This window comes from Cygnus atratus, chromosome 18 (genome assembly GCF_013377495.2).
Source record: "Cygnus atratus isolate AKBS03 ecotype Queensland, Australia chromosome 18, CAtr_DNAZoo_HiC_assembly, whole genome shotgun sequence".
NCBI classification, from domain to species: Eukaryota; Metazoa; Chordata; class Aves; order Anseriformes; family Anatidae; genus Cygnus; species Cygnus atratus.
In genome coordinates this window covers 7,856,554-7,882,155 of record NC_066379.1, presented here as the reverse complement: position 1 = coordinate 7,882,155, position 25,602 = coordinate 7,856,554, and the positions used below count along the sequence as shown (strand labels likewise).

General features: G+C 37.2%; 3 protein-coding genes across 14 annotated transcripts in view; 1 reads left to right on the top strand and 2 right to left on the bottom strand.

Moving 5' to 3' along the window:
- The window catches only part of STXBP4 (syntaxin binding protein 4), a 73,725-nt gene extending 60,017 nt beyond the window's left edge, over positions 1 to 13,708 (bottom strand). The window contains exons 1-7 of one of the 4 annotated variants that reach the window (XM_035558882.2): positions 13,539 to 13,708; positions 12,199 to 12,311; positions 7,870 to 7,918; positions 4,597 to 4,670; positions 4,313 to 4,408; positions 3,694 to 3,763; positions 2,756 to 2,830 (exon numbers count right to left, since the gene is read on the bottom strand). In XM_035558882.2, the coding sequence (XP_035414775.1) occupies positions 2,756 to 2,830; positions 3,694 to 3,763; positions 4,313 to 4,408; positions 4,597 to 4,663 (308 nt within the window). In that variant the 5' untranslated portion in view covers positions 4,664 to 4,670; positions 7,870 to 7,918; positions 12,199 to 12,311; positions 13,539 to 13,708. Of the gene's footprint in view, positions 1 to 2,755; positions 2,831 to 3,693; positions 3,764 to 4,312; positions 4,409 to 4,596; positions 4,671 to 7,869; positions 8,017 to 12,198; positions 12,314 to 13,538 lie in introns of those variants that run through there. The other 3 variants (XM_035558880.2, XM_050714398.1, XM_050714399.1) reach the window with 3 other exon arrangements.
- An 84-nt stretch (positions 13,709 to 13,792) lies between these two features.
- LOC118253894 (cytochrome c oxidase assembly protein COX11, mitochondrial) lies at positions 13,793 to 15,902 on the top strand. Its single transcript, XM_035558764.2, has 4 exons — positions 13,793 to 14,137; positions 14,226 to 14,381; positions 15,017 to 15,142; positions 15,572 to 15,902. Exons 1-4 carry the CDS (start codon positions 13,832 to 13,834, stop codon positions 15,752 to 15,754), a joined length of 771 nt encoding a protein of 256 aa, XP_035414657.1. The 5' UTR covers positions 13,793 to 13,831; the 3' UTR covers positions 15,755 to 15,902.
- A 143-nt stretch (positions 15,903 to 16,045) lies between these two features.
- Positions 16,046 to 25,602, bottom strand: part of TOM1L1 (target of myb1 like 1 membrane trafficking protein) — a 521,826-nt gene continuing 512,269 nt past the window's right edge. For all 9 annotated transcript variants that reach the window (XM_035558753.2, XM_035558757.2, XM_035558758.2 and 6 more), the window contains 7 exons: positions 24,262 to 24,322; positions 22,829 to 22,949; positions 21,878 to 21,974; positions 21,315 to 21,375; positions 20,409 to 20,496; positions 20,064 to 20,136; positions 16,046 to 19,299 (listed from right to left, as the gene is read on the bottom strand). In XM_035558753.2, coding sequence (XP_035414646.1) covers positions 19,233 to 19,299; positions 20,064 to 20,136; positions 20,409 to 20,496; positions 21,315 to 21,375; positions 21,878 to 21,974; positions 22,829 to 22,949; positions 24,262 to 24,322 — 568 coding nt within the window. In that variant the 3' untranslated portion in view covers positions 16,046 to 19,232. The remainder of the gene's footprint in view (positions 19,300 to 20,063; positions 20,137 to 20,408; positions 20,497 to 21,314; positions 21,376 to 21,877; positions 21,975 to 22,828; positions 22,950 to 24,261; positions 24,323 to 25,602) is intronic.

Below are 25,602 nucleotides of genomic sequence, written 5' to 3'. Positions count from 1 at the left end.
TAGATATCATTATATATTAAATATTTTATGTGCTTGGGCTTTGCTTATCTTTTTCATGATTAAATCTTTTAAAAATCTCCAACTGATAAAATAAAGGGCAATTCTTCAGCTGTGCATGAATATTTGAGCTATCAATTCTCATTCACAGTAATGTCTTCTTCTACAGTACTAGTTGACTGGATGGTGAGTAACACCAGTCACAATCGAACAGGAAGACATCTGTGAAAAAATGTTATCCATCTGAAATATGTAATAGTTCCAACGGCTATCTGCTTACTATCTATTATTTTCTTATACATGCCTTGAAAAATCTATCACAACATACACATATGAAGATGGACCAAAAACAAGAGCTTTTGCTGTAATAAAGCACAAAGCTATGCCCACTTTACGAAAACAGAAGTCGCAAATAGCTCTTCTTTCAACCTCATGGTGAATGGTGAAAAGAAAGTTCTGATTCATCTTTCTGTGTAAAGCTTTAGAATTTATCTTTTTCTTTCCTACACAAAAATATAAATTCAGACTTGATCCACAGGATTTAGGCAGGCACATTCTCTGTTGCCTGTTATCTTCACTCCAAAGGCAGTCTTGCTTTCTTTGCTATCCTGTCTTGCTTCTCATTATACTTTGTGCAGTAGGAAAGCCAGTGAAGTCACAGTAACAAGCTGATCTCCCTTCTTTTCTTCTGGTAAGAGCTACTTTGAAACATAAACTGTGATAATTTTTGTGTTGTTTTTAACCATATCAGTTTATCCGAATAGGAAATGATTAAGAAGTAAACCTTATCCTGACCCTGCTTTTTACACTTTTTGATTTATTTTATATGCCTATGTATATATATTAATATATAAATCTATTGCATCTCATTACAATAGATTTCATTAGAAATACTGCCAATTTATTCAAATATTTTGGTAAAATTCAACGCTACACTTTTTATTTCAATACACTGCAGGTTTTCTCTTTCATTCATTCATGCATTCCAGTTTTGAGAAGGAAAAAGAAAATTCAGCTACTGAGCTCAAGTTAGAGGCTCGTAGCAGTAATCTAAAACTGATTAATGATTACATTTCTTTTAAGACCAATAGTATTTGAAGCTTTTAAATGAATCAAATCAGATGAAGGCACTTATCAATTAACCAATAAAGTTATTTTTGACATAAAGAAAAAACGGTCAGTTGCACTGTTGAAAAAAATAATCATCAAAAATAGAAGTTCTTTGCAGAAATAACAAGCTGGCAAAAAAGCAACAGAGATGAAGATCCTGTATTACATGTGTTAAAAAAGCAACAAGTAGTAATAGTCTTAATAATCTAATATTAAATGCAGCCTAATATAAAAAAAACATTTTTAATAATCTGAGCTATGACTACCTCAGTAATAAAAGATTTAAAAATAAAATAAAATCTAGAATGGTATAAGCCAGCAGCATCATCAAATTAATATTATAGAATTAGAGAGAGAGGACATGAATTAACTGATTGCAGTAAATGTAATTCCCATGTAATTCCAGTGACCGCAGAGGGTTATTGAAGTCCGTTGGATGTATTATTAAAAAAAAAAGAGAGACAGAGAAAATTTATTGAACTAACGTCAAATCCAGGGAACACACACAAACACAGTTCAGTGTAAATCGAATCTTTTATCACAGTCACAAAAAATTCCTTCAGAGTTGTCTAAGTGAGGGACTGTATGGAGTGGCACATTCTGTGCAGGCCACTGGGCATACCACCAGAACGGTAAAAGGACTGATGGATTTTAATTATTCAAGGAGTTTAGAGGAACTAGGTCAGTATTCTTTAGATAAAAGCAGATTAAGAGTGGACCTCATGTATCTAGGCAGCCTGGAAAAAGGAAAGATCAGAGGCTACAGTACAGAGGCATTTAAATTTGTTAAATACAAAAATAAAGGGGCAGAAAAGGGATCCTTAAGTCGGACAAAAGACTAAAGGAATTTGGACAAAATTTCTTTATGGAGAGACTACTCTAAGTGGAACATCCTAGCAGTGGCAAATAGCAGCAGCTACTCTCACAGTGATTATCAAATATAGTTGTGTAACAGCAATTTCCTGCAGAGATTGAAGTCAAAAGGGGATACAAGCCTAGATACTAATATTTCCTATGATTCTGTGCCAATATTGGTTTATACGCTTAACTTCAGACAACAAGATTAAAGGGATATTTAACAGATATGCCCTTATAATGGAGGTATTTTGGGCTACCTGCTGCAGCGAACAGTTTAACCTACTTATCCAAACTAATTCAGAGCTCATTAGAAACTGAAAAGCAAAATACTGAGGCGAAACAATAACCAAATTTGCCTTTTCAGAAGGCAAGACCAGCTTAAATCACAGTTTTGTGGTACTGTAGGTGTAATGCATTTCCTCATTTTTTGTTATTTTAACATGTGAGATGTGTTAACAAATACTATTATTATAGCAAATAATTCTAAGGGTATTAGCTGGTAACATAACATTTCAATCCTCTTCATTGAACTGAAATTGGCCAGAGCTTACCACTTTAATTGATGTGAGCAGTCTAATTAAAATCAGTATTCCATTTCTCACTTACTGCCCAGGACAACAACAAAATGAATTGCTATCAAATATAACATTGAAAACTGTGACAAGTGCTGCAATTTTGTGATTAATTCTAATCTGAAAAAAAAATTAAAAAGATATGCCTTCTCAAACTTAAGTACTGCATTGGATTTTGTCAGTTTTGAGGTTAACGCAATGCTTTATTTTTCTCTTACTTTGCTTCTTCATCTCTGGCAACTAGCAGAGACATGTGATTAGAGGCTGAAGCTGTTCGCAAGATGTCAACAGCCCTAGAAGGAGGGGGAAAAATAATAAAGTAAACATATCAGGGTTCTATCAAGAAGTACACAGTAGGTAATGCAAAAATGATGGGAAAATGAACAAATTCTTAATGTAGTTAATAATTTTGACTGCCAGATACAGAGAGAAAAGTTTGTCAGCAGCATAACCCAAATTAAGCACTGGAGAACTGAGCAAAAAACGGACTGTGGTGAGTCTGTGCCTGATGATGGGAATAAACTGGGTTCTTTCTTTCCCTTCCCTTTTGTCCCCTTCTCTCCTTGGTCCATCCTACTGGACGCTGGACCTCCTTCAGGATTAACAGCCTACACCAGAGAAAGAATACTGCTCAGATACCTTCCATAGGTCAGGATTTCACTCACCAACATATACTGTAATTTTGCATTAAATTTTAATTCCACATCTTACTCAAAAACTAGGCTTCACATTGATTTCTGGTGATCCAGCTACAGGAACCATCAAACGTATTCTACATTTTTTTCTAAGGAATGCCTCCTTAATTATCCCATTACAATGATACTTGTTAACTGCACCATTTATTCTCACCAGTATTCAACCAACATGTAAACATAAAATATCATAACAGCTTAATATGTTTTAAAGGTATTTTCACACACATTCTATAATCTGCATCATTACAAAACTATCTTATTCTGTCATTACAAAAGCATTTAAACTCCTGTCACTTTTCTATGATAGTTTTACATGATTAATTTTATAGGATAAATTCACTGCCAGTTCAACTCCTGTGACCTTAGTGGAGTTGTGGTCGTTAATCAGTGGTCAATATAGTCACAAATAAATAAATACATTTCAAGCTCTAATGCACATCTAGTCAACAGTACAAACATACCTTTCATTGGTTACTCCAATTAAGTTTTCTCCATTGACATCCAAAATGAGGTCTCCCGTGAGCAAACGGCCTTGTAATGAAATCAACAGCAACTCATGAATCAACAGGAAAGTGGTGAACATATTATATGATGGTAATAAAACAGCTTTTTTTTTCTTTCAATTTTATGTGATCTAATGCATAAACAACCTTATGACATTCAGCAGCTTAGGTTCTGATCCTGATTTATCTATGCCACTGTAAGACTAATGACAATCAGTCAGTGTTACTAATCACAGAACAGCTACAGAAAATAAACGTTATTTGTACTACAGCACAAATATTTGCAGCACTGGAATTCATAGTTTTGGGAGTAACTTTTGGCTGAATGTTGCTGATACCATGCATGTAAGCTACCATGCATAAATTACATGCATCTATGTTTTATATTTGACACAGACATCTCTAAAATATTTTTTTAGAACCATTTTTATTTTTAACCTTTTGCAAGTCTCAAGTGTAGGAACTATCACATTTGAAGTAATTATTTTAAATGATCAATCTGCGTAAGAGAAGATGGAATCTCAAAAAAGCTTTTTATTTACAGCACGTCTGCAAAAATACATTTTAAATTACTTACTATCTACAGCAGCAACCCCTCCAGGTAGAATTCTCTTTATGAAAATCCCATAATCTTCTGCGGTTTGTGTCCGGTAACCTCCAATAATTTTAACTCCTGCACAACAAACAAAAGAAACAGGCAAGAAATTGTTATTCCATCTACTGTGCTAAATGGATTTACAGTCAAATCCATAAAATTTGGATAAATTAAACTTCTACAGATGTCAGTGTGAACTGGAAAAGCACACCAGGTGCTTTTAGGTCTGGTTAACTCTGCATCAACAGAATGTGCAATCTAATTACCTAATCCATTCTGACAATCAGAAAAAGAAATGCGGTGAACAGCTCGATTGATTCCATGAGGGCCCATAATCGTCCTATGAAATAAAATAAAAATCATTAAATCTCTAATGACGTAAATGTATATAAAGCTATGTTAATACAGAAGAAATTACAGTGACCATGTTTTTAACTCTAATACAAACCAAAACTAGTCTTCTTGACTGTCAACTTTACATTATTTTATACCTTTGTGCCACCCCTCCCCTCCAGTGAAAACTCAGTAAGTTCATCATAAATATGAGATGATAAGGGTAAAATAAAGCATGTTTAGTTTATTTCCATTCTCCCCAAAGAACTTTAGGCTGAATTCTGAATCCCACTTTACTTATAGTAAAAGGATTTTGATTAAATAGAAGCAAAATCCCACAACCTGGTCCAGCTTAATGTTTAGGCAAGAAAAACACATCATAACATCTCAGATCAGCTAATGAATATTAAGACAGAATCACAGCCAAGACAGTGCATACAAAAACATTTGCTAAGATATCTAACATACAACTTTGTGGTTATTCATGAACGTAAGCTTTTCCCTGCAGTCTTTCATTTCTTATTCAACAGTTTTCTGTTTATAAAGGCCTCTTTCCAAACGCTATTGCCTGCTCCTCTGTGCACCCTCCAACCCCAGGTCAGAATTCCACGATAGCACCTGCAGCCATCTAAAGGCAGATGAATGTTTTGTACGCACGTGATAATGGGAAAGAATTAAATAAGTATACAAAGTAGAATTAGAGCCTTGAAACCCGTATTTACAACTCCATCACAAACATTTCCAGTGTCCTGCTGTGAGAATGTAAAACACTAAGAATTCCTTTAAATCCAGAGTAATTGGCCACGCTTTACCACTTGTGAATTTTCATTTTGATGAACTAGTATAGAAAAAAAAGTTGTGTCATAGATCCTTTGTCCTCCCACTATAGCGTTTTTGGAGAAGACTCACCAGATACCTTCTACAAAAAAGCAGAAGCACAATTTAGGTTTTTCTGCTTTGACCTACATACATATTGTTCTGTATTAGATAACAAGTAGTATTTTCTAGAGCATGATGTTGAAGTGAAATGGAACAACTAGAATTCATTGCGGGGGGAAGGGGGGGATCAAAATGGAGGACATAGTGACCCAAATCCTCCCATGCAACCAAATCCAGCACGCAGCTTCAACTCCTAGCCTGAAACTTGGTGTTTCTGCAAAATCAGGAGTACATGCCATTACAGGGTGTCCTGCCAGGGAAGACAGAAACCCAGAAGGTCCAAATGTTCCTAAATTCCAGCAGAAGGCAAGAGATTCAGGTCCCAAAGAACATCCCAAATCTTTCACTTTTGTGTAAGAAAACTGTGAGTCTTTTATCAAGGAGTAAGCACTTAAAAAAAAACCAACAAAAACAACAACAACAAAACACGACAATTTTTTCCACAATATCAAATTCCCAAGTATTTGCAAAATTAGCCTTTGCTTCAGAAAGACTGGCCATAAGAACAGACCTAATAATTAATCTTTAAAATAAACTGGAAGTCTACAGGTCAAACGTCCTATAATTTTCACTGCATTATTCCTCTCAGTATCTGTTCCATAGGCTAAAAAGGATCAATGAAGCCTAGTCAGTGTATTTTGCCACTGCCAAGACTGCACATGACCTTGCTACGGTGTGACAGGGCATAAGACACACTTGATAAGGCTAAAAGTGAACCAAATCACTTCTATTTTTTCATAGTTTGAAAGGATGAATAAACTCCAAAGTCTGTTACTTCTTTAACAAAACTTTTTTTGGGTAAACTACTTCTATACTACAGCAGTGGATCATTTTGCATTATTGCTGAGTACTGGCATCTCAATTATCCCATGAATTTAAGCTGTTTTAAGGCTGAAAGACAATATATTAGTCACTTTCTTTAGAGCTGTCCTGATTTGTATCCATCTTTGAAAACTTAGACATGAAAAAATGATCTTTAAAATATGCAATTATTCTTTCCATTTTCTTTCCTGTTTTGCCTTTCACTATTGCTGTTTCTTGTGCTGCCATACTCTTAGCAGTTTTCACATAGTAGTCATTGGCTCGTACATTGCAGAGATCCACACAACTGCCATTTATTATTTAATATGTATTTTTTCCAGTAATAGAGATCTCAATTTAACTGCATTTTCCTTCATTAATTTGTCCGTGCACACTCTTGCCATAATAGTCCATCAAGAATATTGTACTTTCTCCTTATCTTCTGTATTATTAGTGAAGAATAGAGTAGCAAATGAACCTATCTCAACACATGCACAGAATATTATTGCTTTAACCATAACGTTTGAAAAAAAAAAAGAAAAAGCAAGAACAAATGTTGAGCTTCAGCTTTACACAGTTTATTTATGTGAAGCTTTAGAAGATCAGATCTCAGATTTTAAGTCTTCAATATTTCAAAGGAATACACAGTACAGTATATGTACACGAAGATCATGACATTATCAAATCAGGGCACAGAGCACATAATACAAAAGGATCTACATTTCTATAAGTAACAGGCAATGCTTTCCAAAGAGATCTAACGTAAACTTGATTCTGACTAAGAGGATACAGAGAATATAAACCAATTGGCAGCAGTAACAAAAATAATTCATGTTCTTTGTAGAAAAAGATGCAAATTAAATAATCAGTTAAATGTCACTGCTCTTTCCTATAGAAGTCATATAAAAATACTTGCATGCAAGCTTTTAGCACACAGAAGAAAAAAAAAACCTGAGGCAATAGCTGAAATCAACATGCAAGACCATGACTTTGTTACATTGAAATTATGACAAAATATTAAACAACACTTCAGCTGAAGTCCTGGAATGCTAATAGACTAAGTGTGCATCATTTTGTGCAGATGTTCTAGTAAAGGCAATTAAAATGAAGTCTTGGATACTTTTTTTCTATTACTTTGTTATCAGCACATACAAGGAAGTTCAACAGCTTTCTGTTTTATACCTTCTAGTGACTCATCAGAACACATGGCTCTAGATATTATTCTGTTCTGTATTCCTGAGAAATTATTAGTCATTTATGTCCACAAACAAAATATTTAGCTAGACTTATCAATAGAAGAATAATACCCTTCCCTCAAGAATAGATATTACTTGGCACTTATTCAAAATCTTAACGATAAAAGAAAGAAGCAGCTGAAAATGGCTACAGCTTTTAAATGATTTCAACTGTACCCTTCCCAATTACAGGCTAGAGAAACACCATCAGAACCCAAAGGTTAAGCATACCAGTATAAGAGAGAAAGACCATCGAAACGCTCTGGTTCATCTTCATCTCCTGGTGAGAGTAAGGACATTCTTCAGTACAGCAACCAAAATACACTGGAGGTTTCCAGTTCAACGGGATAAAGGTTACCAGCAGGACACTTTCTGCTACTAACCAAAAAAACAAGTCAAACAGACAGAGCCCGAGACGAGTGTCTCTGCCTACTTAATCTTCTCTGAAACCCTCTGCGTCACATAGGCTAATTCAGCTATCCAGGCAATGTTTACTTTTTCTGTTTGAAATGGCAATTTGTAGCAACTTTAAATACTGATAAATGCAGAGGAGGGAAAAATTACTTGCATTTATTAAAACTGGGATTATGCAATCTATAGCTAGCAGCAGCGAGCAGATGAAATAATTAAACTTATTTATTCATGTTCTTCCGGTTATTTATTTACATGCTCCCTACAAACAAGGTCAAAAGCAGTAACCCTCAACCTTTCCAAAGCAACCTGCCTAGCAGGCTGGGTTATATACATCTGCACACAAAAGAGAAAGCCCACAAAGCAGACAGACTGAAAGCATTAAGCAAATGCCATTATGCTATTACTTCGCATTCTCAGTTACAGTACTGACTTGTGGCATGCTTTAACTTGGTTTTTAGCCTTTCAGTATCCAACAATCAGAAGTTTACACAGAACTTGGGCTATATATTTTCAGTAGAAATGGACATTGACACGTTTGTTTTTTGTGAAAGCAAGTAAAACTGGTACAAAAAATGACTGCATTTTGTTACATATCCTGATGATTTTTATAGCATGAGTAGGTGAACAGTAGATAAGATTCTCTAAGTCCCATTTTCCTAGAAATGATCTGTGAACCTTCTGTTTCTGAGGCTTATTCTTTTAAACACAAAACATTTTAACTTCCTATTGAATGCTCAGAATTGGCATTCTTAATCTAAATGAGCCTCAGAAACGATCCCCTACATTTCAATGCCTACTTCCAGAAATCCTTTGTCCTTGAGCTATCAAAAAAGCCACAAAGCTTTGCAGGGCCTTCTTATTTCAACAAACCCAATGGAACATCAGAAAAACACCTGAAGGAATGAATTTCTATCATTACATTGAGAATAGTTCCAAAAAGAAAAACTATACAAGTATTTCCAGAGGTAAGACTGTTCTGACCTGAGGCTTGGTCTTTGCAGAGATAATGCATATTTTTGGAAGTTCTGAGCTTCTGACAGCAGTTTTAGTTACCTACTGTTTTCTTCCACGTTTATACCACAGTATACACTCCCATTACCGCCCTGTTTTCTAAAAGATCTTAAAAAATTGCATTTTAAAATGAAAACCAAATATTCCGTGTTCACTAAGGCCTTTAAATAGAAAGATGAATCCTGTCTAAAGCAGGGAGTAAACCTGTGATGAGACAGCATCTGTCAGCGTCTAGAGCCGCGCAGTGGGACAGCTTGGCTATGCAAGGAATGCATATGCTTAGCTAATGCACTTTTTTTTTTTTAAAGTTGTAGTAACTCTGTTTTTATTAGCATGTAATCATTCTGGGAAAACAGTATTCGTGCTTATAAGCAACGTGCTATGTGATGTTCAAGAATTTTGAGGTCAGCCCCTAGTGTCTGCAATCCAAGACAGGCAGAAAGGTGACGTGACCTACAAAAGACTGAGGAAAAGTCCAGTGATGGAAGCGGGAACATAGAAGCAGCCTTCCCAATGCCCACAAAGCGAAGGACTCCCACTGGCCTCATTTGGAGTGCTCACATACATTTAGTGATGAAAACGTGTGCCTTTGTAGTCTTTCCTAAATCAGTTTAATTCTGCTAGTGCTTCTGGTGTTAGTCCAAAGAAGGAAAAGTCACTGATATTTTAAGCATCGTATCAATTTGATTAGCTCCAGGCAAAGTTACAGAAGAAGGCCAGTAAAATACCAATAGCTCTTCTATCACAAAATTTTAATTGTTCTTAATACCAGTGGAGTTCAATTTGTGGTATCAGTATATAGAGCATTTGTCAAAACAAATCACTCAGAACAATAGAGCTTTTTCACAGTGTCATGCTTTTTGCAATAGAAACACACACACACACTTAAAAATATGACTCAAGGCTATGTGTTTCCGTTATTAAAAAATAAAAATTGATTTTTATTAAACCAGACATGACAAACTTCCCAACAATATATGCAGATGTAAAGTAGCATTAACCTCCTTATTTCTCCAACCTCTTTCTTCTAGAGTTTGGTTATCAGAAATACATCACTTGTTCAAAAATTGCTTCTCCATTCCTTCTTCAAGGTAAAACCATACATTGTTCAGCTTCCTGAACTCATCCCCAAGGCTTCTGTCCCTCTTTACCTTAAAATTCTGTTGCTGTGCTGCTTTTTCTAACGGAGTCATATAGAAAACTGATATTGCTTCTCTTGCCAGTTCAAGAGAACTCTCTGCCTTTCAAGAACATACTCTGTGGAATTCAAATCACTTTTTACTCCTAGAAGGAACTTGGAACATAGTAACACTTAAAAAACAAAACAAAAACAACAACAACAAAAGACCACCATAAAATCTAATATTTGCAAATAAGACTAATTTTTTCAAGAGAGATTATTTGTTACTTTGTGCAGCAAGCAGACCAAGATTTGTTTTCAAACAGACAGTAAACTATTCTCTTTGGCAACATTATTAATTATGACTCACCTTTCCCAAAAGAAATTTTGTAATGCTTTAGCAACCAAGATGAATTATAGGATAACTTTGTAAACAGTAAAAAACATCTGCATAATCTTTTGCAGCAAGATTCACAAGATAATTTATCATAAGTAAAGAAGGTCTTTTATGAAAATCCAATACAAGTGAGTTATGCAACCATAACCTTTCAGGTTCACAAACCCTGAAAGGTAAAAATTCGTTTTGACACTAAGGACCACAGCCAAGAGACAGCATGAACAAACTCTTTCTTCTGATCTATCCCAAAACACTAATTATTCAAAAATGTATTTTGCTGATTAGGTCATAAAGATTAAAAGAAAACATGTATCATTATGTGGCAGTTGTTAAACATGGAAAAAAAAAAAAAAGCTTGAGCAACCTTGTCATTAAGTAGAAGCATGAATGGTTTGAGGCTAACCCCTTGCATTGAGAAAAAATGTATTATTTAAAGTTTAGGTAAGCCTCAATTAACATCTGATCAACTACAGTCTTAAAGCATTCTACATTGATACTGGCTCCCAGACGAGAAAAAAAAAAAAAGGTACAGAAAATCACAGTCTTGTATCATGATGTAGCTCAAGTATGGTTTTATGCACCAATTTCACATTAATTTCTTATTTGAAAAACTGCTTTCAGAAAACAGTGATCTATTAACTATTTATACAATATACCTTGCATATGGACCTAACAAAACATAGCTGTTTTAAAGATATGCCTTTGTATTACACACCCCATATTTCTGTCTGATAATCAGATCAATTGCATCTTCAAATCCCAGGATAAAGGAGTTATTTTTTTTTATAAATGCTTTGTGATTTTTTTTAAATCAAGTTATTCACAAAGTGGTATAATTCAAAACCTATGCTAAATTGTTTGACAATGTCTTTGAGTACTACTAGCTGGAATCTGTTGCGTAAACACAGTAAATGTCATACAGTCGAATAAAAGCTGTCTGCGCCCGTTTTTAATTATGTTTTTTATGACAGTGTTGGCATGGTTATTTAGCAGTTTGGGAGGAGTCTGAACTTATGATTTTTAGTCATGATTAAATCCAACTTTGTCCTTCAGAATTTGACCCAACTTTTAAGTAGGTAACATTACTGTTTATGGAATTAATATAACTGTCATTATATATCCCGTGGCACTGTTTTTAAAACAAAAAACAAAAAGATGGTCCCAAAGCACTGCACATAAAATACTTTAGTCATACTTATTATTCTTTAAAAATAATGTATTATAATTCATAAATTCCATTCAGTGTGTTATGTTGATGTAGTTACCCCATATACACAAGGACGTCATTTACTATATACCTTACAAGTACGTTTTTATAGTTTCAAAAGTATTAAATTTCTATGGGGGGCTTTAGCTCTGGAGAACCAACTTAAACTGAGTGCCAATGAACTTGATGAAAAGCATAAGAGCTATTTCTTCCCTTTATGTTTAAATTCACCGGTGTTGGTGTTACCTTTTGTAAGAAGTTGCTTCAAACTGTTTCAATATTAAAGTTTTTCTTTAAGACACCAGCAAAACAAGATCCTGCTAAGGAAACTTCAAGAATTTTCATATTACAAGCCAGTAATTTTTGCATTCCTGTACGTGTGTGGGGAAAAAAAAAAAAAGAAGTACTTACTTTTTATTCAGGTTTGTTAGGGGATCCATACTGGACATCTTCAATTTTATTAAAAATTCAAAATGAAGAATTCTGAAACACGAAGCACTGGCTCATAACCAAGACAATAATTGCTGTAAAAAAGGAGAAACCACTTTTTGAAATTTATACGGCTATGTTTATTTTCAAGCACTGACAACAATTCTTACTTATTACTGACTAGCAGAAATCCAGTGGGAGAAGAGAATTTTCATGATAAACCAGATACACTTCAATGGTGAAAACAGTAAGCAGATAATTCAGACTTCGCTGTATATTGTACCAAAACATCTGACAACCTAATTTACTTTTAATTCATGAGTCAGGAAGTAGAAGTAAATCTGAACACTCTGTGATTAAAAACATATATATATATATATATATAATTGAGATTAAAATACCAGGATAAAATAATTGTGCAAGATAAAAATAATGTCTGATTTTCCTCTAACAAAGGTCAGGTGAGCGTAATACCGTTATGAACAAGATGAGGTGTTCCGTGTGTCTTACTTTTTCACTTGGCATCTAGTATTCAGTACCTCTGAAATTGTGACTTCGGCATGTAAGACATGGGCAACAAGGCATGCAAGATGGGGTTATGGACCAACACACTGCATTTTTATTAGCTCATACAACAGGTTTTAAGAAATGCAGTTATAAACGTACTGATTTACAGTCATTTGAAAAAATTCTGCAAAAGCACCAATGCAAAAATATGTTTGTATTGCTGGCAAATTTCCTGACCTTATGGGCTCTCTGGCTAAACCCTCACGTGGCCAAAGACTACAAACCATTGCTCTGGAGACATGGTACAAGGGGTAAAAGGGGGCAAATGATTGCCCCTAACACTGCTTCCTGAGCAGTGCACATTCCCGCATCAGCCTCCGCAGTAACACAGCTTCATGCAAGCACTTTATTCCTCTATGAAGTGATAAATTTGGTTTTGGAAGGCACCAAGTCTTCCTGCAGCAGGTAGCAGTAAAAGTTTTCAGATCTCTCACTGGAGGTGCAGAAATAACGCCCCAAACCACAGGAGAAATGCTACAAAGCACGGCTTCGCTCTGGGCTTCACTGCTCCCTTACTTAAAGCATCTAAACAAAAAGCGGAGCGGCACCGGGAGCAGGGCAGCGGGGCTGTGCGGGGGACGAGGGCACGGAGGCGACTTCCAAGAGGTTTGGGACTGTCCCGGCGCCCTGAGGCGCGACCCCAGTCCCCGGTGAGGGGAGGGCAGCGGCCGCCCTCGGAGCGGGCTCTGCCGCCTCGGGGACAAAGCCCGGTCAGAGCGCGGCCGCCCGCCGGGCACGGGGCTCGGCTCGGTTACCTCGACGCCCGAGGGGTCCGCCGGCCGGGGAAGGGAAGAGACAACGGCGGGGTCCTGCGGGAGCCTCCCCCCCAGCGCCTCAGCGGGGGGAGCGGCAGCGACCCCCCAGCGGCAGCGCTCGCTCCCCTCAGCGGCGCGATGGCGGTCCCCGCCTCCCCGCTTCTCCCCTCCCCGGCTCCGTGAGGCGCTGAGCCGGCCCCGGCGCCGCCCCACGGGCGGAGAGGAGCGGTGTGGAGGAGGCGGAGCGCGGCCCAGGCCCCGCCGCCATCTCGCGATAGGGGCCCGGCAGCGGGATGGGGCCGGGCGGCGGTGGCCGCCTGCGGCTGGCACTGGGGCCGCGCTGCCTCTGGGCGATGGCGGTCAGGTGGGCGCCGCCAAGGCTGGCGGCCGGGGCTCGGTACGGGCTGTGGGCGGCCACACAGCGGGGCGCGGCCCCTTGGGGAACCCGCGGGCTGCGGGGCTCCAACCCCTTCACCCGCGGGCAGGAGGAGGAATGGCGGCGGCGGAACCGGACGGCGCTCACCTACATCGCCGCCGCCGCCGTGGGCATGGTGGGGATGTCGTACGCGGCCGTGCCGCTCTACCGCCTCTACTGCCAGGTACCGGGGAGACCCCGGCCGCTGCCCGCCCCCGGGGGGCCGTGGGGAGCGAGCGGCGGTGCTGAGCGCGGCCTTTGCCTTTGCCCAGGCGACCGGGCTGGGGGGAACGACGGGCGCGGGGCGCGGCGCGGCGAGGATCGAGGAGATGGAGGCCGTGAAGGAGCGGGTCGTCAAGGTCACGTTCAACGCCGACGTGCACTCCAGCCTCCAGTGGAACTTCAGGCCGCAGCAGAGCGAAATCTACGTGAGTGGGTTTCCTCCCCTTCGTCCCTCTAACGGAGCGATACTCACAAAGGCAACTCGCAGGCCTGAGGTTCTGCCTCATGCGGTTTTGTCGCCTCACGTCCCGATCCCGCAGGGCACCCGGTTTGTGCATTTGGGCGCTGATCTGGAAGAAAACACAGCTAGGGCCGGTGCTGGAGCTTACCCTGCAGGCTGCGTCCCCAGCACTGCTTGGGAAGGCAGGGCCCCTGTCACCGAAATAGGGGCCCTGTCACAGAAAGCGGAGGGTTTCTGTAAACTTTTGTTTCCTCTTGGTTAAATTGTAGTTGCCCCTGACCCTTCCCTCAAGCTACCAAAAAGTATTGCTGTGTATAAATCCACATATTAAAATAGCTCTGCATGCTGATAAACTGCTGAAATAAATAATACCCCAGCGGCAAACTGGCTAAGATTCAAAATGCACACATGTAATATCGCTGATGCTTTTAATTTAGAATGGGGGTGAGCTGTCTATAAGCAAAACGTTTGTGAAATAGTGGAGTAATTAATTTGAAATGGCAAAAGAGAAAATGAAGTCATTCTAGCTGAACTCTAAAGGACTCTGAGGACTGGAGGGCTGCAGGGTATTAATAATCACCATGCAATTACTTCATACAGGTGGTACCAGGAGAGACTGCACTGGCCTTTTATAAAGCAAAAAATCCTACTGACAAACCAATAATTGGAATCTCTACTTATAATGTAGTGCCCTTTGAAGCAGGACAGTACTTCAATAAAATACAAGTAAGTCTGAGACAAGTGATAATAAATGATTTTTTCAAATTTTAATCCTGACTGTTATTCTTTGTGTGTGCCAACATTTTAAGAAAATACCTTAAATTTTTCAAATTACAATGCATCAGTTTATTTTTAGCCTTATCTCCATAAAAAGCTTGACTACATGTCCAATTAAAGTGGTTCCCAAGTGGACAGACAGTAATCATTGGAACTAGCCTGGACAAGTTGTGCTTTTAGACATTTCATTAAAGCTATTTTTTTTTCCTGTCACACAAGAGGAACAGAATTGTTGTCCTCCTGCTCTTATGGATGATCCTTCCTCAGGTTTGAGATCTACATGGAAGGGGAGTTGGTTTAAAAAAATGAAGCCTTTTCTTACTTTGTCAAGGAGAAATTTCACAGTATTTTCTAATTATTTTTTTCCTCCCCATACAGTGTTTTTGTTTTGAAGAACAGCGCTTGAATCCTCAAGAGGAAGTAGACATGCCTGTCTTTTTCTACATTGATCCAGAATTTGCAGAGGACCCTAAAATGGCTAAAGTTGATTTGATCACCCTCTCCTACACATTTTTTGAAGCAAAAGAAGGACAGCACTTAGCACTTCCTGGATATCAGTAATGGGCAATCTCTACACAATTTGACTTCTACTACCTGACTACCAGTTTTGAAACTTATTTTTCTATGAAAGGAAAAACTGCTGGAGTACAGTGCAATATGAAATGATATCATTAAACTACTGTGGACATCTGCTGGTGTTATGAAAACACGTATTTCTATTTTATTTTTTTAAACTTGTGTAGTTGGAACATTACTTCTTAGAAATAATTAGAAATATTATTTCTCCATCAGAGAGCAGGAGGGAACTGTTAATGGAACAGAGAAGGTTGTCTCAAAGCCGTCTTTCTATCAGATGATAGATGTTAAATGAATTATATGAGGAAAATTTTTAAACCAAAGTGTAAACTAAGATCTTTAAATACAGAGGAACAAATCAGTTTATTAAATATCTAAAATTGCATTGCTGACTGAAAAATAGCTAGCCTGTATTCAGTGAAAGATATTTACTTTTTTATAGAGCAACTTAATCAGTTCACGAAATCTCAAAACTAAACAAAGTTCGACTGTATTGCTTTGTAACCCTCCCATAGCATAGGAGGATAGGATGATTCAGAAGATGATGCTCTCTTGAATTATTACTGAATCAGTAGTTCATTTGGTAAGAGCAGACTGCTCTAAAACTGTTGATGTCCGAATGGGGAACAGTAACTTAAATGTAAACATTTCAAATCTGGGGACTGCTTGCAGAAGCATGTGATTTGAGAGGCAAATAATCTTATTTTTGTCTTTGCATATTTCCTGCATGGTTTCTATGCAGAAAACTCATTTAGAGTATCAGAACTGTTAATAATTCCTCTTTCACTCCTGAGAGGGCTGTATACTGGGCACACCTACACAGAGAGAAGCTAGACTTACATATGAAATGCTTTGAAGGGAAAGGCGGTACATAATCAACTGCTCTGAATTGCAGGCTAAATTAATAGCAGAGGTGTCTCCTGAAAAAAACAAAAGACTGTCAACCCCATTCAGAGTCTGACAAAGTCTGTCCAGAAACATACCAGTTGATCTGAGGTCCACCTAGGTACTACTCAGTGTTTCCCACTGGAACATGTAAGCCAGTATTTATGTAACTTCTTGCCATTATCTATGGGATAGGCATAATAATAATTTATCATAGTCTTGCAAATAAGGAGTGAGTTGCAGAGCAGGTTTAAGTGACGTACCCATTTTCAGACAGGAATTAATCTCAACATAGCATCTCATCTAATAGGCCAGTTCTTTCTACCCTTTTCAGTGGATGAGGTCTAATAAGGTTAAGACTAATGGTTGTTAAGACTAAAAAGGTAATGGAAGTAACTTCAGACTCAATTATGTTTGCATACAATAATTAAAAAAACAGTGCCCTTCTTTGAAAATAACTGGAAGCTACATTTAAAATGCATTTTTGTACCAAATATCTTTTGTGTTTAAAGATTCTCGATGACAGTCTTATCTTCACTGTGTATTTATTAAAGTTTTAAAACTTTTTCATTAATGCTTTCATATCTCTTATGCATTTTATCCAGCAGAGTGTGGATCCCACACAAGTGAAAAGCATCTCTGTGAATATATCAGCAAGCCTTATAATCTAAAATTCCAGTTGTGCTTCAGAAAAAAATGCTATCAAAACTAATCTTGGAATCTAGGAGAGAAAAAAAAAAATCTTACCTGGATTCTCTTTAATCCATTGTCTTTTTGAAAGGTGAACTGATTCTGGAAGTTTTCTACACATTGTTTTATTCTGGCCATGTGTTTTAGGAGAAAAAGAATAGCCCCTTGACAAGTTTCATAAAGATGAAGCCAGTTTCATAAAAATGTGAGTCTTCCCCTGAGTTTGAAAGCCCAAGTTTGCATGGATATTGAGCACAATCCAACAACAAAACAAGCTCTCTAACTTCAGTAATTAGTGAGTTTCTCACACGGCCTTCATATCTGTAATTTTGTATCTTTAAATATGGAAAAGTTCAGTTAGCAATCATTTCATTAGGGATTACCGTATTGAAATAGCCTATTTAAACCTGTTACACTTAGGCATGCTAGGGTTTTAACATCATAATTAAGATGTAGAAGAAAAACGAATCCACCTCAAATCCTATTTTCTACAGTTTTCTCAGGCTGCTGTCCAGGCCATTGCAAATAATAAAAGAGGAATAATGGTAAAGAGGCTTACCTTTTCACCTCTGCTTACAAAAAAACCCTTTACTTCCTCACAGTGTTCTATTGGTCCAGCTAGCTGCAAAACTGCTAACTGGATAATTGAAACACCATGGCTTCACTCTCAAATACTTCCAAAACAGTCATCATGTGAATACGCATGTCAGCTGGTAAAAACTTGGAAGTATTGAGGGTTAAGTACTCAGAAAGCATTTGCTTTTATTGGGAATTGTACACTACGAAAATTGCACAAGACTGAGAACTTGTTACCACTTAACAATGAAGATTTAAAACACAGTACTTAAAAGCAGCCAGTTAGCTTATCAGCTGTGAACATGAACCAAGTTCTCAAGATTTGTATCAATTATAAGTTAAGAGAACTGTACTTGTTAAAAGTGCAGATTTAACATTCAGCATTAAAATAGACAAGGCACTTCATTTATTAAAAGATAAAACTGTTATCAACAGGTTTAAACAATTTGATTAAAATAAATGGATAACTAATGCTCATCTGCATTGTAGATGATTATTTTTCCTTCACCAGAAAACAATCTCTCCAGGGCAGGAACGTTGGAAGAAATGACTGATCCCCTTCCAATATTTACCAAGTAAATGAAAGTAACAACAACATAGCAACAAGCAGCTTTTTTCTGTTCTGTTAATCATGGATGACAGCACCTTACGTCCCACACACTATTATTTATCAGAGTTTTACAAAGAAAACAAAATCTGTATTCAGAATATGAATATAAGAAAGTAACCACTGTACTTGAGATACCTATCAAGAGGCCCAATTTTAGAAAAGTCCTACATATCAAAAAACCCTTATAAATTTCTACGGAGATTAACACAGACATCAGTGAGGCCAAAATAGAAATTGGATTACGTAGTTTCTTTAAACATGACGTTCTGTTTCCTCCATATGGAGGGATAAGCAGTCCAAAGGAGCAGTTAACTCGGAAGAAAAGCTTTTTTCTATAGCTGTGAGAGTCCTTTTAGTTTACTTTTACCAGATATCAAGTGTTAGTTACTTCATATGCAGGTGACTTTGAAAAACAGATTTTAGAGACTCCAAAACTTAGAGAAATAAAAATATAAATAATGTAAGTCACCTTGAAGAATATACAAACATTTAAGACAAATTCTCAAGGTGTGGATCCAAGTAACTCTTCCACATAACTTACTGTTCCAATACTTATTGTTTAGTGTGTAAAAATCCAAAAAAAAGGTTCCTTGTGGGTCCCTTCCAACTCAGGATATTATACAATTTTATGATAGGAAGCAGTGCCCAGGACCAGCATCAGAGAGTAACTTGGGTGCTCAGTAAAAGACTTCACCTCCCTCTTCAGCATTCTGTATCCTTTTTAACTTCTGGCTTCAGCACAGTGACATCAATTTCTTCATAAATAGCTCTGAAAGAAGAAGAACAGGGCAACTCCTACATCACAGTTTTGTTTTATTTAGACAAAATGCACCAATGAAATCCTGCCCAATAAGGAACTGCCAAGAGTTTAAGTTGTTTACATACTAAAATAACACGAGTAGCAGGTTGCCCAGCTTTCTACAGAAGCAAGAGCCAGTCCTATGGTGTGTTTGTGACTATACATTTAATGAGAAATCTCTGGACATCATCACTTTTGATTAAATAAACTTGGAAATGTGACTGCAAAATGCAAATGGCCTGCATGCCATGAGACACGTAATTATTACACTACGTAAAAAAAAAGAGAAAGCCTTGCTGAGATTTTTCTACCTCAGAATTTGATGGTTCCTCAAAGTAAGTTTTATGCAGATGATTCCATTTTTTTCTCAGTTTACTGGTAAAAATGAGAATTTTAGTTTCTTACTAGTTTTCTGCCTATTTGGTCCGTTGGAGATTCCTCAAATCCGTTCCCTTTGGTAGCTTATATTTTAAATAGAGGACTTCCTTGAGATTCAGCAGAACGTTTTTAAAAAACTCAAGGTCATCTTGAACAGAAATTAGATTGGCTCATAGAATCATAATATGGTTTGGATTGGAAGCGACCTTTAAAGATCTCCAATTTATATTAGCAATCCAGTTGGTCAGCAAACTTGCTCTGAATAGTGTGGTCTTCTCTCAGAAGAAAAAGACATCTCAGAATTCTTGTTTGGCACCTAAGAGAACTATAAATTATCTATTTTAAAAGCTACTTACTCTGTGGGAGCCAAAGGATCAAATTCCATTATCTCGTAGTAATGAGGTGACTGTGACTTGTTCTTTGATGTGGCTGAAGGGTAAAGACAGTTAAATACAGATTGAAATGTAACTGAAAGAACACTTAATGCATGTTTTTTATATCTTTCTGAAACTAGCAGATTTTCTCCCATGTATCTAGTTGCTTTAAATGGGCAGAGAAGCCATGAGCTATGTAAGATTTCTGTCAGTGTTTGTTGCTGCTCCTAGCCTTTAACAGGCACTATATAAAGCACTTAAGTGCTAACAAAAATAAATAAATAAAAAGATCTTTGTGAAAATTAAGTGGCCTGCAGTATTTATTACCTGCTGGTGACGATCCATTTAATGATGTAGTATGTCCAGTCTGCAGATTTACTGGATTCAGAGGTACTGGGCTTAAAAGAGTTGCCAACTGAGGAAATCAAGCAAAACAGCACATAAACAGATTGATCTAGGAGAACCCGTTTGACTTAACTTGCGTAAGTGCTGACTTATCTTTAGACTCTCAGACTGTAACAAGTAAATTCCAAAAATAGGTCAAGAGTTATAAATCTAATTAATCTCCCCTCCCCACACAATGAAGTTCAAAACATCTTTTAGGGTTATTTATAGCACATTTGTATAATTTACTTCTGTGTAATTTGTTACACTACACAAAGGTGGCAGTACAGATGTCTCATTTTACTTGCAGTTTAAAATAAGGAGTATGAGTGTGTGTTTGTGGGGCTGCTTCTTTTCTATTTCATACCGCCTACCACAAATTCAAAACAATACCTTGAAACCCGTTCATATTCTTTGTATTCCTTCTGTCATGGCTTTTTTGTCTGCAGCATACGCATTTGTCCTATGCTGTATTTGATTTTTAATTTATTTCTTTTAGAGATGCTTACTTGAGATATGAAATACACCACCGTAACATAATGACAACAGGAAGAGATCGCAGCTTGCTTCACACGGTAACAGATTAAACACAAACAATACAGCAACTTTTTGCAAACTCCATTGAGATTATGCTAGACCTAAAAAATATGCTTCCACATTGGCACCTGTGGTATCACCACAGGAAAGTTGGCCTGGTCAGCAAATACAGAGCGTTCCCTGATGTCTGGAGAAGTGCCACAGAGCAGATCTTTAAATCACATTTGGACAGCAGTCAGGGTAAATCCAAACAGTTTTCCTTTTGACAGTTGCCAGCAAGGAAAGATTATTCTGAACATGAGCGTTACTCACATTGCTATATGTATGTCCAGCTGGGGTGATTCCACTATTGTTTTGTGCTTCCGTTGTAAATCTAGGAGAGAGCAATAGTTTCTCAGTTACTTTCAACATATTAAAACTATATATCACAATAGCTGCATTATTTTTTTTAACTGGTTTGTCTTCACCTTATGTCACAACTATGAACAGCAAGAGCAAGTGGGACAGTGCTCCATTTACCTAATAGGTGGGAATCTGCAAGGATTCTTTTTCCTATCTTAAACTGTTCTTCTTGACTTGTACAATTCATCTATTTCTCCCTTTAACCACAGCACTGGTAAGACTCAAGCAGGAAGTCATATATATCCCAAATATGTTGAACTAAGTTTATGTTTGTCAGTATTTAAAAGGTGCTGCAGGTGTTGTGTATTTAGCATACAGGTAGTTTTCACTTGTTTTACTTGACTAACGTGTAGAAGAAACATTAAATAACTCTGTTCTCAGAGCTTACTATGAAAATTTTGTATCAATTACAGAGGGCTAATAGCTCTGATTATCTTTTACCTGCTAACGTTTCTTGATAAGAGATTACTCACGGGAATTGCTGAGCTTTTATAGTAGTTGCTGAATCTAGCTGTGGATAAATTGATGGATGGTGCCTTCTTGCATCTTCAGGGTGTGCAGATATGCAATCTGAAATTCAAAGTGATATTTAATGATTGTTTAAACATTATTAATCAAGTGTTCCATTACTTGTACTATGATCACTGACGGAATAAAGTTTTGTTTGGAAGGTATATCAAGAATATGAAACGAATTCTGTTTATCGTATGAAAGACAAAATTATAACAACTCTGATAATATATTAGTTGTAATATATTTATTTTCTTGTTCATTGTCAGAACATCAGTAGTGCTATATATGGCACATACCAATTTAAACTCCTTCCACTATTTCTAAAAAACTAAAATAGAATTATCTGTATTTATTTTTTGGAACATATTCATGCCTTTAACTTAGGTGTATGGACTCCCCTAAAGAGTGGATAGACGAGGACTTCTGAAATCAGTAATTCAGGGTACCAAAGATAGGAGCTTTAATCACTCCTTTCCCTATGAAAGGAGCCTAAAGTTAGATGAGGTAAATATGTTTCTCAGAGTGAACTGCTGTTAACATCAAGTGCCTCCTTAAAAAAAATTAAGAAATCAAGGGAGTACAAGAAAAGCGTATCTCCATTTCTTTCTTCCAAGCCTACAGAACAAGCAACTATGACACTGTTTCAGGAGCTTTATTGTACAGAAAACTTTTTTTTTTTCCAAATTTAAGAAATGGGGCAGAAAGATTATTGCTTCCATTGTAAACTAGTTACAAGGAACCTTATGCTGTTTTTTTTAAATGTGTGTATGCACATCAATTCTCATGTTTCTTCAAGTTAAGGAGTATCTTAGTTTACTCTCTTACAAGGAAAGTCTTGATCCCTCCACTAAGCTTGTGTTGGTTTGTTTTAGGAAATCAGCCAGCAAGGGAAATATGAATTCATCACTTACTAAGGCCTGAAAACTGAGACGCTGCAGATTCAGTTCCCAACACTGTTGACACAGGACATGGAGAATCTGTAGAGAGGTCAAGTAGATCACTTGAGGGAGCAGATGGCTGTTTCCTGTACAGCTTAACATTTAAAAATGAATAAATTATTTTAAAACAGGAACATATTTAGTTTTAAATAAGCAGTTTAATTGTGTGTATGTGTGTGAAAGTGATAACTAATGAAACAGAAAAGCTTTCTAGAAAACATGAGCTTCAGCAAGGTTGCCATTTCAAAAATTTAGGAAAATTCAATAGTAGGATACGGGACTGACTCAGTTCCAAAGTTTAAGATTGTTTAGATACAAGTCTGATACTGACCTTCTGCTTAATCCTGTAAAATTATATTCATATTACTTATGTGTGTTATTGTGATTTGAAAAATAATTAGGAGATTTTTTTTTCAGTTCTGTTTTGGATAGGAAGAGCTCAGAATCACAGAATTTCCCAGAGCACAGAAGAAAGGTTTCCCTTGTTTCTCATGTGAATGTGAGAGAATTAAAAAAGCAGCCAAAGATTTTAATAAAAACCACATGCTTGAATCATATGGGTTTGGCCACACCAGATTAATAAAAAAAAAAAAGGCATTTTAAACTTGGAGATGCCTGAATAATATTAAAATACACAGGCCGCACCATTAGGACTACAAACTAATCCAACAGTCCATTCATCAAGCAAAAACATCTACCTACATAACCAGGATGTAGTAACAGCAGTTTTTCAAGGAAAACAAGATTGTCTTCTACCTTTCTTTAATAATTATCAGCTGTATTTCAGCATTCAGAATGCAGTCATTTTCATTCTGAGCCCCAGATGACTGTTCAATTATGTCTTAAGAGAAGCTGAAACGTGCAAAACTACTTTGGGCAATATAATTAACAACCATAATTATCAATCAGTAAAGGACAGTCAGACTTGCTACAAGCCATTATTCACAACTCAAAAAGCTTCAACTTCACAGAGAGAAAAAAAATCAGATATAGTGAATTCTGATAGTGTAGTAGTATTTTGGTATGTAAATACTTACAGAGAATAAATGAAAGAAAACATTATAGTTCCTCACTTCATATATGGCAGATAATTAATTGTGCTTAGCTATAGAAGTAATAAAATGGAATTTGAATAGATCTCTCTCATTTTGCCTCATTTTTCTCAGTCAAGCTTACATCATAGATTTGACATTGTTTGTTACTTTAGTTACACAAATTTGCATGAAATTCTGCAAGTGAGACTTCTAAAAATCAGTAAGAGTAGCATCATCCTGCTGGAGAAAGCAGGCTATACCTCTCAATTAGAGAATAAAATGTTGCTTATACTTGAAAGATATTTTTCACAATGAACAGAAATAGGAATGTTCTTAGTCCTGCAGCTCACAAGTTCACATATCGTTACTCACCTCTTCACGTTCACGCTGTATTCTCTGATTCTCCAAGAAACGAACTCTGTTTCGAGAGAACCTGTTAAAATTACAAAGCTAGATGTTTGTTCTGACATTTCTGTAATGTGCTATGTAAGAAGCTGGCAGTTCTAACCAAAGCCTGATTATCAAAGGACTGCAGATAGACACAGGACAACCACTACAGGTGTTTTTCTCTGGGGCACTGTTGTGCTGGAAATCTGATTAACTTTACTCCAGGGCTGTGGTCCTCCAATGACCTACACTACCACAAGTTACCTTGTCTTTGGGCTCACTTTTTGGAGACAGCCATCTGTTTCTTCCAAAACAAACAAAGGCACAGCTGACAAAGTTTGCCTCTGTTCATACCAGACAAGTGATGGTGAACATGTACTGTGCCAAATCTGGCTCCTTCTGACCAACTGTGTCCCAAGAAGGTGATGACTGAGGCCCAGTCAGGTGATACTCAGACCTGTACAGCCAATCTGTTAGAGAAGCAAGGGTCTTGGACCCTTAGGGTGGCATGGACATGAGACTATCCACAGAGCTGCGCCTGGTATTCAGGGTTACCATACTGGTGAGGCCTACAAAGATAATATATATGTAGGGAGGAACGGAAGAAAAAAAAACTTTCTGACTGCAGAACAAATATTTATCTGAAATACAGTAAGAAATTAAAAGTTGCTAAGGCCACTAGAGGGAGTTATTGTTACATACATGAGGCCAGTTTACTGCACAATGGTGACTGCTCCTGATTTAATTTGGACTCTACATCAACAATCAGAAACAGAGAATGCAGCATGACTTGTCTTCAAACAATGCACACAGTACGAAACACATGCAGCTAGTTAAAATCAGATTGTCCTTTATACATCTCATTGTTCAGAGGGAGTTCCAAAAACAAACCTTCCACAACAAACATTAATGAAATAAATTTTAATACTTAAACAACTGCAAAGTGCAAATGCATCTGCACTCACAAAGACTTGCTACATACAAACCATAACATTATAGTATTAAAATGCATAAGCATTCTGTCCAGTTTCACAATGGCCTATTAATTGCTCCTTCAATCACCTGGTATCTTCCAAAAGGAATTTTTTGAATTATTCATAATTCAAGAAGTTCTTGGCATTGCTAGCATCCATCCATCTTAAGGTAGTGCTAAAACTCTGAAGGACCAGGCTTTCTTGTCTTGGCAGAAGGTACAAAGTGTACCTTCAGATACACCAAAGTGTACCTGTAGATACACCAAAGTGTATCTACAAAGTGTAGATTACCACAGCTCCTTATAGCATAGTCATCACCACAACAACTGTCAAGTAGCCACATCAATATTTT

Coding starts and splice junctions, on each gene's coding strand:
- LOC118253894 (XM_035558764.2), top strand. CDS start 13,832: ATGGGGCCGGGCGGCGGTGGCCGCCTGCGGCTGGCACTGGGGCCGCGC. Junction 14,138..14,225: donor TCTACCGCCTCTACTGCCAG/GTACCGGGGAGA, acceptor GCCTTTGCCCAG/GCGACCGGGCTGGGGGGAAC. Junction 15,143..15,571: donor AGTACTTCAATAAAATACAA/GTAAGTCTGAGA, acceptor CTCCCCATACAG/TGTTTTTGTTTTGAAGAACA.